At 46.4% G+C, this 13,570-nt stretch overlaps 8 protein-coding genes across 8 annotated transcripts; 5 read left to right on the forward strand and 3 right to left on the reverse strand.

Moving 5' to 3' along the window:
- Positions 1-67: 67 nt before the first annotated feature.
- C8R40DRAFT_205675 (glyoxal oxidase precursor) lies at positions 68-2,692 on the reverse strand. Its single transcript, XM_046234339.1, has 10 exons — positions 2,656-2,692; positions 1,985-2,595; positions 1,736-1,939; positions 1,532-1,677; positions 1,018-1,476; positions 847-966; positions 732-794; positions 533-678; positions 323-466; positions 68-272 (listed from the first exon to the last, which is right to left on the reverse strand). The coding sequence occupies exons 2-10, from the start codon at positions 2,306-2,308 to the stop codon at positions 148-150; spliced, it is 1,731 nt and encodes a 576-aa protein (XP_046086533.1). The 5' UTR covers positions 2,309-2,595; positions 2,656-2,692; the 3' UTR covers positions 68-147.
- A 1,493-nt stretch (positions 2,693-4,185) lies between these two features.
- On the forward strand, positions 4,186-5,049 carry C8R40DRAFT_1160709 (uncharacterized protein; the record flags this gene model as incomplete). The annotated part of the gene is made up of 3 exons (XM_046230045.1): positions 4,186-4,227; positions 4,284-4,594; positions 4,662-5,049. The coding sequence occupies 3 exons, from the start codon at positions 4,186-4,188 to the stop codon at positions 5,047-5,049; spliced, it is 741 nt and encodes a 246-aa protein (XP_046086534.1).
- A 390-nt stretch (positions 5,050-5,439) lies between these two features.
- C8R40DRAFT_1170527 (ribosomal protein L14 domain-containing protein) lies at positions 5,440-6,237 on the reverse strand (the record flags this gene model as incomplete). The annotated part of the gene is made up of 5 exons (XM_046231551.1): positions 5,440-5,487; positions 5,538-5,615; positions 5,665-5,735; positions 5,848-6,054; positions 6,225-6,237. 5 exons carry the CDS (start codon positions 6,235-6,237, stop codon positions 5,440-5,442), a joined length of 417 nt encoding a protein of 138 aa, XP_046086535.1.
- A 373-nt stretch (positions 6,238-6,610) lies between these two features.
- Positions 6,611-7,735, forward strand: C8R40DRAFT_1237187 (uncharacterized protein). The gene is made up of 3 exons (XM_046233426.1): positions 6,611-6,718; positions 6,770-6,873; positions 6,935-7,735. Exons 1-3 carry the CDS (start codon positions 6,643-6,645, stop codon positions 7,601-7,603), a joined length of 849 nt encoding a protein of 282 aa, XP_046086536.1. The 5' UTR covers positions 6,611-6,642; the 3' UTR covers positions 7,604-7,735.
- Positions 7,736-7,747: 12 nt separating this feature from the next.
- C8R40DRAFT_1237190 (mitochondrial import inner membrane translocase subunit TIM22) lies at positions 7,748-8,704 on the reverse strand. The gene is made up of 4 exons (XM_046233427.1): positions 8,474-8,704; positions 8,206-8,414; positions 7,992-8,155; positions 7,748-7,942 (listed from the first exon to the last, which is right to left on the reverse strand). The coding sequence occupies exons 1-4, from the start codon at positions 8,649-8,651 to the stop codon at positions 7,933-7,935; spliced, it is 561 nt and encodes a 186-aa protein (XP_046086537.1). The 5' UTR covers positions 8,652-8,704; the 3' UTR covers positions 7,748-7,932.
- Positions 8,705-9,130: 426 nt separating this feature from the next.
- On the forward strand, positions 9,131-10,340 carry C8R40DRAFT_1160712 (pheromone receptor; the record flags this gene model as incomplete). The annotated part of the gene is made up of 5 exons (XM_046230046.1): positions 9,131-9,347; positions 9,401-9,513; positions 9,573-9,639; positions 9,698-9,835; positions 9,898-10,340. 5 exons carry the CDS (start codon positions 9,131-9,133, stop codon positions 10,338-10,340), a joined length of 978 nt encoding a protein of 325 aa, XP_046086538.1.
- Positions 10,341-11,604: 1,264 nt separating this feature from the next.
- Positions 11,605-12,758, forward strand: C8R40DRAFT_206238 (armadillo-type protein). Its single transcript, XM_046234341.1, has one exon. It carries the CDS (start codon positions 11,757-11,759, stop codon positions 12,588-12,590), a length of 834 nt encoding a protein of 277 aa, XP_046086539.1. The 5' UTR covers positions 11,605-11,756; the 3' UTR covers positions 12,591-12,758.
- Positions 12,272-13,547, forward strand: C8R40DRAFT_1104199 (uncharacterized protein). Its single transcript, XM_046228051.1, has 6 exons — positions 12,272-12,294; positions 12,371-12,455; positions 12,507-12,703; positions 12,825-13,168; positions 13,287-13,302; positions 13,359-13,547. Exons 3-4 carry the CDS (start codon positions 12,638-12,640, stop codon positions 13,068-13,070), a joined length of 312 nt encoding a protein of 103 aa, XP_046086540.1. The 5' UTR covers positions 12,272-12,294; positions 12,371-12,455; positions 12,507-12,637; the 3' UTR covers positions 13,071-13,168; positions 13,287-13,302; positions 13,359-13,547.
- The last annotated feature ends 23 nt before the right edge of the window (positions 13,548-13,570 follow it).

Genomic DNA, 13,570 nt, shown 5'->3' on the forward strand with positions numbered 1-13,570 from the left:
AACTAGTGAGTGCGTATATGGCCCGCTGGATTACCGTCATGAAACTTCATAGAAATTTATGTCCCAGAGAAATATGAAGTGTATTCCTAGTTATACAGATTCTTTGTGATACATGTACTCTCAAATGTGTCTCCCTGTTCTTCGTGTTCAAGCTGCACTGGATGCTAATGGGAGGGGTACACCCTGGTCCTGGACCGGAGGAGATGCTCCACTACCAACCATCACCCTAGTTCCCGTACTCGTCACATCATCCACAGTCACAAATATGTACGCTAGAAGATCATCAGAGAATTCGAGAAATCACACCAAATCGACGACGCACCAGGACCCGGAGGATAAACACGGTTATTGGGAGGTGCTCTAATGGTAAGCAATTTCTTATTCCCGGTCAACTGTGCCTCCATAAATACCAGGCGAGAGCTTGCATGGAATGCATGGGTGGAGAATCCCATGTCCATTAGAGCCACTGCAATGGGAGGAAAGAAGTGTTATCATTGTTGGGATATATGCAGTATTTTCATTTGGCACGAACCTTTGAGATTATCGGTATTCAGATCGTTTGGGATATCAATGTCGACGGTGAACGGCTCATTGAATGCAATTTTTTCCGGAATCCGACTAACAGTTGGTCGGGAGCGTGATAGGAATGGGGGATTGAGAAATTGGACCCGGAACTCGCTAGGATGTAACACTTAGCACGATATATTATGGATGAAAGGATGAAAACTAACGTGTTGAATGTAGCGTTTTCAACAACACCAGAATTTGGATTGGAGCCGGCGAGGAATATGGCGCTACAGCGTTCAGTACGTAAGTGGATACTTCGCAGAAGAGAGAAGGACATACCCGCTCGGCGTCAAGGTTACGCCAGAATGGTACATTCGCGCAATATCGGTCGTTGGTAGACCTTCTCTGTTGAATCGACTCCCGAGAGATGCGTCAGGGTCATAAAAGACTGGTGTGAGCCTAAATATCCATGTTAAATCTAGTGTATCCAAGACAGTATTGAGAACTTACACTGGATGATCAGCATTCGAATTGCCTATAGGGTCGCCGACAGACGCAACAGCTGCATAGCCAGTCCCAGCACCATTGGTTATGAGTACTTGACCATTTGGCAACAAGACCATCTCAGGCATCATACGTCCCTCCGGCATCCTTTCTATGATCCATCCCTTCTCAATTCCCTCGGGCGTAAGCGTGATTCTAGTACATTGGTCCGATGCAGGGTCTTGAGATGACAGGTCCTCAGAGGGGGTCGCATCGCTGAAGTTGCTTCCTCCACAGACGAGGACTTCTGGTATGAATTCTGGCGGGGAGAGCGGGAGGAGTGTTGCAGTTCCGTCCATCGGATTTGTGACGTGGACACCATTAGGGATCGTTGGGAGAATAGTTTCTGTTTGCGCTTCAATGTCGTAAAGGATGGACTGATTATTGGCTACGATGAACACTTTGCCGTCAGGCAATGAGAATCCACTGACATTATTGGATATATAAATCAAGAATGCTATATCGGGTTTTGCATACTCACCGAGGGAACAAGTTTGTGGGGACAGTCCTCGCCAAAAATGGTGAGAATCTGGTTTGGCCATTATCTTTTGGAGGGAAAAATTCGAATGAGTTCTCCGGATCCGTGTTGTAGAATGGTGTTTCCTCGTGAGTTCCTCCGATGATCATCTGCAATGAGTGTCGATTATTCTACAAGTCAATCGAAGCTGATGAGAATTTTTTTTACCAGAGAGCCATCGAAGATGCGGATTGCGGATGTGTACCATCTGTTTGCGGCTAAATGCAGCGTAGCAGGATCCTCGAAAAGGGTACAGTTCAATCCCGCGGGATCAGCGCAAGGCTCAAAGATCCTGATTCCCATTCGACCATCAGCATCTGGTGGTACAGTCACTCCCGGTGGGAGCTCTGAAGCTTGACCTCCAACGCTGACCTAAAACACATAAGTCGATTGTCAGTAAAAGAATATCAGATTTACCATTGTGCCATTGCTAAGGAGGGCCCCAGAAGCACAGAAAGTGTCGGTGATAGCGTTAAGAGGAAATCCCGTGTTAGTTTCAAGATTCCAAAGCTCAACCCATGCTTGGTGTCCGTCTATTTGGAGCGGATCACCGAGAACCCTATCAAACATCAAGATGAGTGTTGGAGAAACGAGTATCACTTCTAAGCCAGTGATCCCTGTTGTGCCATTCTGAACGAAAGTCCACTCTCCCTTCGGCGCCAGTGAAACAGCAACCCGAAGTGCAGAGAAATACAGGGTCAAAAGTAGGAATGAGGATGACAGAAACAAAGGCGACCGCATCTTAGAACAATGGTCAACATATCTTAAGGATGGTCCATATTTATATTCCTCATGGTTGCCGATGAAGTAGCTTCCTGTTTTGTTGTCATTTTACCCTGAATGGGGTTCTGAGATTGGAACGAGTTTTTCTCATCCGGCTAGGCGTATCTGGAGTCCGGAAGAATGCCAAGGTCAAGCAAGAGCGTCGAGTGATTGGGCGTTGGGCATAGGCTGCCATATCAGTTTGGTAAATTTGCCAAAGGGGTTTAGAGAAGGATAAAGTATTGCAAAATAGGCTAGAGCCGCGTCTGTGTGAATAGATGTTATACTGCTTTAGTATTCAAGAGCACAGGAGAACCCAAGATTACCTTCGCTTCGGGCAATAATGATTTGCGTGTGTGAAGTTATGTTTCATGTAATGCGTCGAGTCAAATTCTCGCATTTTGTCCAACACTGTAGATTTAAAGTACCCTGGAGTATTTCCCTTCTGGTTTGCAACCGTTTGTCAGCTATTCCGACCTTCTGATACACCCTGAATCATAGTGACAAGCAAAAGTGGTGACCCTCATAGAGAAGTAGGAGAAGCCTAGTACTAGCGAAGCGGAATTCGGCGTTCCACCGAAGTTCGCAGGAATTGAAACTGCAGTCTTCGTTTTGTGTTTTTCTTGTGAAATAATACCGGTTGAGCGAGCGTCAGGTCATAGTCCGAGTCTTTCCACCCACGAAAGATATCCAACATGGGCAAACGAAACATTTGACGTTCAAAAATATAGTTCAAGGTGACCGATTTCAATTTGGTGGTCCTGTTGTGGTCAGGTGCCTGGTGAGCGGGAGAACGAATAAAGTTCTCACGCCTTCTTGCTGGTTCCACCGTGTACTGCGTCCTGGTCTGGTCCTGGTACTTTAAAGGCTCAGTAGTCTCTTGGTGTTCACACTGAAGGATACTTAAATTGTGTTCAGGCCACACCAATAGACTCTGTGAATTGTCTTCGAAAAGCCTTGAGCCTCGAAAGCTTTTGAAAGGCCATCTCCGTTGCATACCTTTGCATACCTATTTTCTCCTATTTCAACACCGCTCCAGACAAGCAGACTGGAGCAGGAGCCAACCCAGATAATGCATATGAAGATCGACATCACTTGTCATGGACAACAAAGGGACATTAATTGGTACTGAACTTCGAGAAACGCGGACGTTTATAATAGCACACATTAGTCGACGTCGGCCCTTGACTTTTGCTTTCGCCCTCTCGTCATCTATGTAAGTGAGAACTTATGCATTTTGAACGTCCAATTCAGCTGACCTTGAAGTTTATCCTGTTCTTATGGGTCTTCCTCAGAAGTCTTCCTATGACAGAATTTTACGGTGCTCTTTTGCCACCGACGAATCGTTAAACGAATTCACTAATACCTAAGTGCCTTCAAGCCGCAAGTAAGGCTTACCACTGAATCGTCTGGCGTAAGACGGAGATGAACTTTATCCGTGCCCCACCAAGAAATAATGAACGAAGTTGCCGCCAACTTCATCTTGACAGACAGAAGTTATGAACATAAGGTTACTTGTATTGAATCAGGTATACTAGAATCCGTTTAACAAAGTACAGTCAATAAAGATTGCACACGATTCACGAATTTTCCTACCCACGCATTTCATTTTTCCTTAGTCCCCCTATTTCTAGAAATTTCGAAGAACGAGATGGTAGGCAGCTTCCATTCCCTCTGAGTATGGATCACTCAAACTTGAACAAGATTAACATATTTTTAATGGCGCATTCAACAGTCTGACAAGTTTGACCGCGAGGGCGGTGGTCATCCGGTCGACCACATATAAAAGCTTCACAAAGCTAGAGCTATACGTACTATCCAGCAGTTCTCTTACATTCGGACCCATCTCCCTGACAATGGCTTCACCTCCAGGATTGTTCTATGCATATGCCAAAAATGTGAGAACTAATCTACGACCTTGTCGTATACCATGCGAATACTGAGATCGCTTTAGATCAGAGATGACTCGAGTTATCGCTACATCATTGCATTTGAGTCGAGGCAGGTTTCGGACGAGTGGTGGCGAGTGGTGACTGCATCGGTTGACAACGGCTACCCACGATTTGCTGGGGTCAAGCGTCTTTCGGCCCAATGGTACACTCACGATCCCGCCGCCAATGCGTTCATACACGAGACTATCAACGATCCAAAATGTGCGCCCCAATTTCTGGGCAAGGTCATGTTCACACTGCTCAATGATCGTGACGCTCGCGCTTTGTCTGTTTCTCCTGTCTTAAACTTCGCTGATCATGTCAGTGGTGGAACGTAAAGATTTTCTGTTGCATTTCAGATGTACTACAGCTAATAATGCATATGTATCCCCTCTCCCCAGGTTCTTCATTCGTTCTACATTGCGGCCTGAATTGTTCTGGTATTACCATCCAGACATTGGTCAAATCCTAGCATCCACGTCCCGCCGCACTCGATTTGATGTCCGCATCGCGGCAAAGGACAAGGCGCTCGGAACTATCATGATTGGCTCCGACAAGGTATCCATTAGCGTCGCTGGACAACAAGATCTCAACGTTGGTGTAGCTACTGGTTCCACGGATTTAGCGATCCAGAAGAATGGACTGTTCCAGTTCGACTTCTCTGACTTCAACGACGGAAACTTTGGTTTGAACTTCTTGCACAAGGCAGCGTCTGGAGATTTTGTCCAAGGCGTGGTTGCCACTGTTACTAGGCAGAATTACGGGGAGAGGTGGGAGTTAGTATTGTAAGTAACAGAGGAGTCAACGTACACAATGACCACTTGGTATCTGAAATTCAACCCTGTTTTTCTGTGAACTTACCTATGCATGAATTACTCACTCAGTCCGTATGTGACGGCGGTATGTACGTAAATAGGGGCCTCCCTCAATTGCACTTTCTTCGAGAATATCATTTCTTGGTCACCAAGCTATATGTAGTCGAACAATTTGAACTTACGTTCAGCGAGACTGTCTTATGACTAGATTTCTTACCTTCGATGACACGAACGTTTCCTTCATTTACAGGCTATCGAAGGTGTTCACATAAGAGACTCGTGGGTTCATAATGTAGGCTTCCATAGTCAATGGGAGGGGAAAGACATAAATTCATACATTACGCAAAGACAGCCACTATCGACACTAAACCACAGTACCAGCATTAGATGCAATACGCGGCCAAAGATCCGCCTTTGGGGAGAATCAGCGCAATGCAAGCGGACTGAAGTATAATTACATACACATTCTTTTGCGACGGGACCTGTTATCGCAGAGCCCTTCATTTCTCCCTTGGGGTTAACAATAACGCCAGCATTGTCCTGAGAGGACAATTTAATGATAGTGAGACGTGGGACTGAATATGCATACCTCGAAGTAGAGGAAAACACCATCTCTCCGTCTCCAGGCCTTTCGTTGACGGATGACAATGGCTGGCATGGCTAACAAACAAGAAAGGAAGATGCGTCAGTCCTCGTCATGAAGTTCAGAGCCCTTCTCCTTCTTGTCATCTTCTACCATTCGACTAAACAAAAGCAAAATCGACAAACTCACTCTTCTTCCTCAATTCCGGCTTTCCCTTTTTCACGGATGCAACAACCATGTCGCCAACACCAGCGTCGGGAAGACGGTTCAGGTGGGCACCAAAACCATAAGGCTCAATGAGGAACAGAGATTTTGCGCCAGAGTTATCGGCACAGTTAATAACTGCGCCAACGGGAAGACCGAGCGTTAGTCTGAATTTTGTACCGGCGGGAGGAGCTGAGAGCCACGATTATGAATGTATGAAGTGTCCATTAACGATCCATTTTCAGATTGAAGAATAGCCGATCGGTAGAGCAATTTGAGGTAGGGAGTATTCAAGTTGGACGGAGAAGGAGCCAGGGGGAGCTATCAGATGGCATCCACGAATGAGTAGAGGTGGCACGTACAGGGTTTGGACATTTTGTGGTTTCTTGAGGTACGCTGGGGTCGAAACTTTTCGGTGGAAGACAACGTCTGCCGGGCGACGGCATTCAACTGTACAGTTATGCGGAAACTGCCGGAAACTAGGTCACCTGATCTTTGAACGTCTGCCTGCCGCGTCGCTGATCATCGTGTGACGCCCGAATGCTTCGCAAATCGCAGTGCCAATGGCGCTCTCCTCGCATCAGTTTCATCATCTGCACTACTCTGGAGCTTGGAGCTGACAGAAGCTGAAGTAAACCTTCGATCCATGCGAGAGATCTTCATAGCTGTTCCGTCCGAATGCATAAATTCACCCGTACGTCCTTCATTTCCCTCTGTAAACGTACTTGAAACGTTCTCCATCTAACAGGTCACACCTACAGCCTAGACAGCTCGACAAACATGCTGCCTCCAGGACCCCGCCGGATTCAAGAAGACCAGAATGGTGACATGTCGGTGGTCACACCGCTCAGAAAGAGTGATTGCGCTGTTCTTCGCGCCGGATGAAGTGTTAACTCGTAGCTTTCAGAAACTCAGGAGGATCAGGATAAAGCTGACGAGCAAGCACGACATAAAGCGTTGAAGGATCTTGTTCAGTCCTGGCAAGATCGCTTGCAGTTAATCACGCTCATTGTAAGTATAATCATCAAATTGTAAGCTCCCGTGCTCTAAAAACTACCGACATGTTATACAGACCACATTTCTCGCCTCGGTTGAGGCAAGTATGCTCCAAGTGACAATGCCCGATGACCCGACCAACTCATCCAAATGGTCGCAAGCAGCCAATGCAGGGTTCATGGCTTCCTTAGTTCTTCACCTCCACGCATCATTTGTCTCTTTCTTCGCTTCCTTTTTCCTCGTTCGATTCAAGGTCCAAGAGGCAAAACGTGAAGAGCGAGAGGTCGAAGCTGCCGACTCTTCTTTACAACATGTACCTACGTCGAAAGGATCTACTATCCTCGAAATGGCTGCCCATAATATCACGCGATCTCCTACGACATCCCCGCGTTCCACTGTTTCTATCGGGAATGGAGCATTTCCGCCGGAGAAAGGGAATGCTTCTACGCCGGAAACTCAAATTCCGTCAATATGGAGTGCCAATCCTCAGTTGGTTCAAACTGGTCCATTTCAGCGCCAGCCCCCGATCAACCTGTTAAGTCGTTGCCATACACTGTGTTTGGTAATTACAGCTTTGGGATTCATTCTGGCGATGGTTGGGGTTTTATGTTACGCATGGGATGGTCAGTCTACCAGTGTCGCCATCATCACCAGTGCGAGTATCTGCCTTTGTTTGCTCTCGTGTATTTGCATTGTCCTGCCTCAGCAAAGCGCACCTAGTTCACGCCTGTTCATGTACCGTTAACGACTCGTCTGGACCTCTATCAATCGCGGAATACTAAAGGGTAGCTAGTATTGCTACAACCACGTCGTACAATATCATTGTATTAATGAGATTTCTTGAAGTTATGTTGTCTGCTGACGGAAGTCGAGCGATAATTTTGTGGAACCTTTATGTTGAGTTTCAACGTTGGATGATATGACTGTTCGTGAGTTAGGGTATTATTCGCGATTTCTCTGTGCGATATGATACAATTGAAGTAAGATGCGAGTAATTTAGAGTAGATAGTAGACAGAGATCTCAAACCACAAATAACACATTACAGATATCGTGGTCACAGTATACCTAGATATTCAATCCTCCCTAGAAACATAATGAGATACGGATGGCATAGGTATCACAGATAACTCACTCTGCAGGCTCCCTCCGTATGAAAGCAAGATCTATTACAGCAGAAAAGGCAGCGAAAGCCAGTCCGCCACCAAGTACAGCTCTTGGGCCAGAATTTCGAGCGAGAATACCTCCAGCCAGGAATCCGGCAGATACCGAGTTGTAAATATCATTTTTTGCGCGATACTGCAGGGTTCATGAGTAAGTGAAACGAAGAGCCACAGGAGAGATCATACTGATTCTATTATGCATTCAATACCTGCATACAGTGCTCCGACTTTCCCAAACCCCTTTCCAGTTGTCCACATCCCCCTGCCCATCTCTTTGAACATCGCGCTCGCCTTTTGGTGGGTCTTCATTCCAGCCTGGGTCCGCTCACGGAGAAGAGGATCTTCGTAGGCGAATGAAGATGACATTAGAGAGAAGAAGGCACCAATGGCCAATCCTGAGAAACAAAGCTGCTAAGGCCAAGCAATGAGAAAACTGAGAGCCATAGATATTCACCTCCCCCACCAGCCAGTACAGTCTTGAACGCACACGTTTCCGACGCCATAGTCATGAACCTTTCAGTTTTCTTCATTTGCTCGTATGCATCGCGCTCTTCGTCGGAAACCCCAGGCGGAAGAGGTTCTTTGCCAGGTATATGTAGTGGCACTAAGCCAGGGAAATTTGGCCCGTTCATGAACGTGAACGCGTGAGCGAAAGCCTGGAAGATTTTGCAGACCAAAATTTCACTTCGGCATGTGTCATACCGATAAGATAATGGAATTTAGCGCCCATTTTGATGTGTCCAAATTCGGCAATCCACCAAGCAAGCCCTGTGTTTTGTCCAGTGCCAATTTGTCCCCCTCGTTCCACTTGACCTTCCTTGACCGCCGTGTACTAATATGAAAGCTCAACTCCACCGATCTCCTCTGTGGGTCCATATTGGCTTAATTCAATTGAGGATTGGCCACATTGTACTGTTTCTTATTGTTCTTCATCTCGAGAACAACAATACACTTACGTCTTCTGTAAAGAACGCTCTGGCGTATTGTCCGAAGTCATCTGCCATAAATAGGCTTGTGTGAATAGCGTATACGCTCTTCTGCTTTCCTACTTCTCTATACATCCCGCTCTCCCCGTCATCAGTCCACTCTCTACTAATCATTAATTATCATCATGCACGCATCCGACCCAACCTTCCCATTGTACCCCATCCTCTCTTTCCTTGCAATCGTTGTCAGCTTCATACCGTTTTCTTGGCACCTCCGAGCTCGTAATGTTGGGACTTGCTCGTACATGTTATCCACAGGATTGTACTCGCTTGTTGAATTCATCAACTCAATCATTTGGGCGGATAATGTGAATAATGTTGCGCCTGTGTGGTGTGATATCTGTGAGTCTTCTCTCTTCAGATATGCATGAAATACTAACCAAGGCTTCTTACAGCTGCACAAGTCATCATTGGTGCAAGTGTTGGGATTACCGCGTCAACCCTCGCTATCAGCCGACAATTATACAACATATCTCTTATGAATGGACACTCGATGACTCCACGAGAGGTCAGTATACACCAATGTTTCTCCGACTTGGTCTCTGATTAGTGAACCTTGTCATCTAGAAACGACGTGACACCATCATCAACGTCGTTATTGCTTTCGGAATTCCTTTGCTTGTTATGGCTTTACGTGCGTCAGCGTAGAATGTTTTTACTTTCAAACTGAAATTCAAACTTATTTAATATAGATTTTGTTGTGCAACCCCGTCGATTCGACATTTTTGAGGAAATTGGGTGTCAACCCGCCACATTCAACACCGTTGCAGCCTATGTATTGTACTTCATGTGGCCAGTCCTCATTGGCTTTTGCTCGTGTGTATATTCAGGTAAGGCGTCCCCATTTCGTTTTCATGTACCAGTACTGACTGTCGGGGTTTACCACCACCAGCGCTCACCCTACGCAACTTCTACAATCATCGTGTAGAATTCGCCAAAGTCGCGAGCACTAATTCCGGCATGTCACCCAGTCGTTACATCCGACTCATGCTTCTTGTCTTCGTCGATATGTTTTGTAACACGCCCATCGGTGTTTTCGCTATCATCGTTTCTGCGCGCGCTGTTGTTTTACCCTTTTCTGCCCTCTCCGAGACGGTGGATTTCACAAGTGTGCAATTGGTCCCGGCGAGCGAATGGAAGGCTGACCGCTTAGGCCGTGCGGCGGTCGAAATCAACCACTGGGTTCCTGTGTTTTGCTCATTCGTGTTCTTCATCTTCTTCGGATTCGCCGAAGAAGCCAAGAAGAACTATCGGAAAGCGTACGAAAGCTTGAAGGAACTCTTTTCTTGTGGAGGGAGCAGGGTGGAAGCAAACAGCACTATCAAGCCAAGGTAAATATTCGCATTATCTACCGTGCCTTCATGACTAATGGCGGTTTCTGCGTATGTAGATCGAAAATGTGGAACATGATTTCCTCCAACCCAAAATCGACTACTTCTGTAACTGCCTCTACGCTCACTCCCTCTACGTTTTCGGCTCATGACAAATACACGCCTGACGAATCATTCCTCTCACAAACCGATACCCTTAACTCGCCATACTCACCATCCTCCCCCCCTTCCTGCACCTCATCCTTAAGACCCTTGCTTCTCCGCTCCGGTGCAACATCCCCTCAACCGTCTTCGCGCCAAACCAGTTTCGCCGACTCCGAACGGCGCGCAGGCTTTTTCGCTGCCCAGTTGAGAGGGAATACGAGTGCAGAGTCTTCACGAAGAGTTCCCCTTGCCGATCCAATGTCCGCTGCTAGCTCAGTTACGCTCGATCCTAGTTCCCTAGAAAACGGATATGGACACGGACATGGACGTCTTGAGTCTGACGGGCTTGAAGAAATACCACTGGATTGGTCGCCCACAAAGGCGTCTTCAACGTACCCGTCCACTCAGCTTCATGCCTTGTAATGTGTGCTATTCTCATGATTTTCACGCTGATCATCTCATCCATTTTGTATCATTATCACCGTCCATGAGATTTGCCCTAACTCCTGCTGTTGCTTTACGATATTCATACGTACCTAATTGGTATTTATCACTATCCTTATATCTTTCCCATTCTTTCTTGCATTGCTACTTTTGATTCTGGATTAATCTTCTGGACTTTGGAAAGCTGTTTACACTTATATTTTTTTTCGAGTTCCCTTGGTGGTACTTTGGCCTGCATCTTTTGTATCTATAACTTTATAGTTTCGTTGCACGTGTATATGAATATACGTACACTGTGCTTGGAGATGTCTCTCTTGATTGCAACTACAGTGACTTACAGTGACTGTCCAACTTTTGCTTGAAATTGGTATATTCTTGACCCATACTCTTTTGTGACATGACTTCGTAAGTCTTCCATACCTTTTCGCATGCACAGTATAAGAAGCTGGAGGCTCAATTGCGGCTTTTTTCGATGTAGATTGAGCAACTCTTCTGTTCCTACAACATTACAGGCCCTGCGACCCTAATACCGAAGTTCAATGTGCGGCTTCCTCAAATGCAGGCTTCCGAGCAAACGGGCTTGGGTACTGACTATGTAGGTTATTGTCTAGAGGTTCATTACCGGTGAAGAGGCTAACTATGATCTGAGGTTAATCATGAGAACTTTCAAGAAGGCCCCAGTCATCCTTCAGAGTCTCTGCCGAAGTGCAAATCTCACACTCTTGACCTCTCAACTAGTATAGCTGGCAAGTCAGATAATCCTGCACCTCAACTGTCTGCTTTCGCCACCGCACGTGTTATTGGCAAAGGAGCCCGCACTCCTTTCGGTGAAATGGGTATCCCTCTTGAACCCGTCGCGCCAACACTCTGGGACAGGAAAGCCATCGCGAATGTCGATCAAGACTCTCCTGAGATCATTGACCGTAAACTGAAATTTTTGCTAAACAGACTTACGATAGAGAAGTTCGACTCCATCTCCGATCAAATTATCGCTTTGGTGAACAAATCAGAGAAAGAGAAGGATGGACGAACGTTGATTCAAGTCATTCGTCTCGTATTCGAGCAAGCAACCGATGGGGAAAATCAATCAGAGATGTATGCTCTTCTTTGTCGAAAAATGATGGAACAGATTAGTGCCAACGTTCAGGATGATAGCATTAGAAATGCGGAAGGGAAGCCCATAGCTGGCGGTAATCTCTTCCGCAAGTACCTGCTCGATAGGTGTCAGGAGGACTTCGAACGTGGCTGGTTCAATAAAGAGGCTACTGCTGCCGCTGCTGCCACGAAGGTGATAGAGGAACAAGCACTGAAAGCTGCCAATACGACAAAAGGGGAGGAAGAGGTTGCCCTATACTCCGACGAATATTACGCTGCTCAGAAGGCGAAACGTCAGGGTCTCGGTCTCATCAAGTTCATTGGTGAACTTTTCAAACTGCAGATGCTTACGGAGCGTATTATGCACGAGTGTGTCAAGAAACTTTTGGGCAACGTGGAGAACCCAGAAGAAGAAGAAATCGAGTCGCTGTGCAAGCTTCTCATCACTGTTGGCCAGATGCTTGATACGCCTAAAGCTCGTGCGCACATGAATGTTTACTTTGACCGCATGAAGCAATTGGCGAAGAGTACCAATGTCAACTCCCGTATGCAATTTATGTTACAGGTATGATAAAACCTCGGTTTCATTCTGGAATAATCTTCTGATGCGTTTTCAGGATGTTATTGAGCTCCGTGAGCGGAAATGGCAGCAGGGGAACGCCGTCGCTGCACCTACTACGATCGCTAAAATTCACGAAGCAGTGAGTGCCCCTGACCTTGACATCAGTTATCTTTATCGTTTACTCAACACATCCGAGGTACTTAGGCTGCGAAGGAGAAGGCTGCGGCAGAGAAAGATGCGTACGCCCGGCAAATGAACACTGGTATGTCTCGCACTGGTTCGCGTCGTGGCGGAGATAGAAACGACCACCAAGCCAAAGTCGGAGATTTGTCCAAGTTCGGACAAATTAGCAAGGGCGCACCAATGACGTTTGGGCCCAGTAGCGTATTTGCGGGCAAGAAAGAGAGCAAGCGCGAGTCACTTTCGAGGACGAACTCCAATGCGAACATGTTCCAAATGCTCCAAAACGTTGAGGCTGCTGAAATATAGCCTGAAAGGAGAATCAATGGTCATAAAACTGATACGAATGACATACCCTGACTGCGCGCATCGGTCAATCCGACTTTGTAACTTACTCCTCCATCAAACTCCATCATACTTTAGCCGGAAAAGGATTCGAGTTCTTCATATTCTAATAACGCTGTATGAATTATTATGCGGTACATACAGCAATGGTATATTGTCACTGGATACCTGGTTACTCACTGTTGTTCAGTGCTTTCTAGAAGCATAGGATGTGTACCACCATGAATCACTCTACGACAGAAAAAACCATACTGTTGATTCCGAGTCAGTAGGATTCAGTGCCTTCAGTGTACAATTGCTAATTTTTCCAAAACTCGGTCCAAGTCCCCGTGTCCATCTTCTGCGACGGTCATTGTTTTGGTGATAGCTATCGCTCTGGTCCTGAATCTTGAATTAGTTAGCCAGCAATATTGTAGGCACATTTAACGGTTCGGTTCGCGGAGGAATGCTGAAATATAAGCGCC

This window comes from Lentinula edodes (assembly GCF_021015755.1).
Source record: "Lentinula edodes strain Le(Bin) 0899 ss11 chromosome Unknown C8R40scaffold_17, whole genome shotgun sequence".
NCBI classification, from domain to species: Eukaryota; Fungi; Basidiomycota; class Agaricomycetes; order Agaricales; family Omphalotaceae; genus Lentinula; species Lentinula edodes.

Coding starts and splice junctions, on each gene's coding strand:
- C8R40DRAFT_206238 (XM_046234341.1), top strand. CDS start 11,757: ATGGGTATCCCTCTTGAACCCGTCGCGCCAACACTCTGGGACAGGAAA.
- C8R40DRAFT_1237190 (XM_046233427.1), bottom strand. CDS start 8,651: ATGAACGGGCCAAATTTCCCTGGCTTAGTGCCACTACATATACCTGGC. Junction 8,415..8,473: donor TGTACTGGCTGGTGGGGGAG/GTGAATATCTAT, acceptor TTTGTTTCTCAG/GATTGGCCATTGGTGCCTTC. Junction 8,156..8,205: donor TTGAATGCATAATAGAATCA/GTATGATCTCTC, acceptor TGAACCCTGCAG/TATCGCGCAAAAAATGATAT.
- C8R40DRAFT_1104199 (XM_046228051.1), top strand. CDS start 12,638: ATGTTATTGAGCTCCGTGAGCGGAAATGGCAGCAGGGGAACGCCGTCG. Junction 12,704..12,824: donor CGCTGCACCTACTACGATCG/CTAAAATTCACG, acceptor AAAGATGCGTAC/GCCCGGCAAATGAACACTGG.
- C8R40DRAFT_1237187 (XM_046233426.1), top strand. CDS start 6,643: ATGCTGCCTCCAGGACCCCGCCGGATTCAAGAAGACCAGAATGGTGAC. Junction 6,719..6,769: donor GGTCACACCGCTCAGAAAGA/GTGATTGCGCTG, acceptor CGTAGCTTTCAG/AAACTCAGGAGGATCAGGAT. Junction 6,874..6,934: donor TGCAGTTAATCACGCTCATT/GTAAGTATAATC, acceptor CATGTTATACAG/ACCACATTTCTCGCCTCGGT.
- C8R40DRAFT_205675 (XM_046234339.1), bottom strand. CDS start 2,308: ATGCGGTCGCCTTTGTTTCTGTCATCCTCATTCCTACTTTTGACCCTG. Junction 1,678..1,735: donor GCATCTTCGATGGCTCTCTG/GTAAAAAAAATT, acceptor CACTCATTGCAG/ATGATCATCGGAGGAACTCA. Junction 467..532: donor GAATACCGATAATCTCAAAG/GTTCGTGCCAAA, acceptor CTCCCATTGCAG/TGGCTCTAATGGACATGGGA.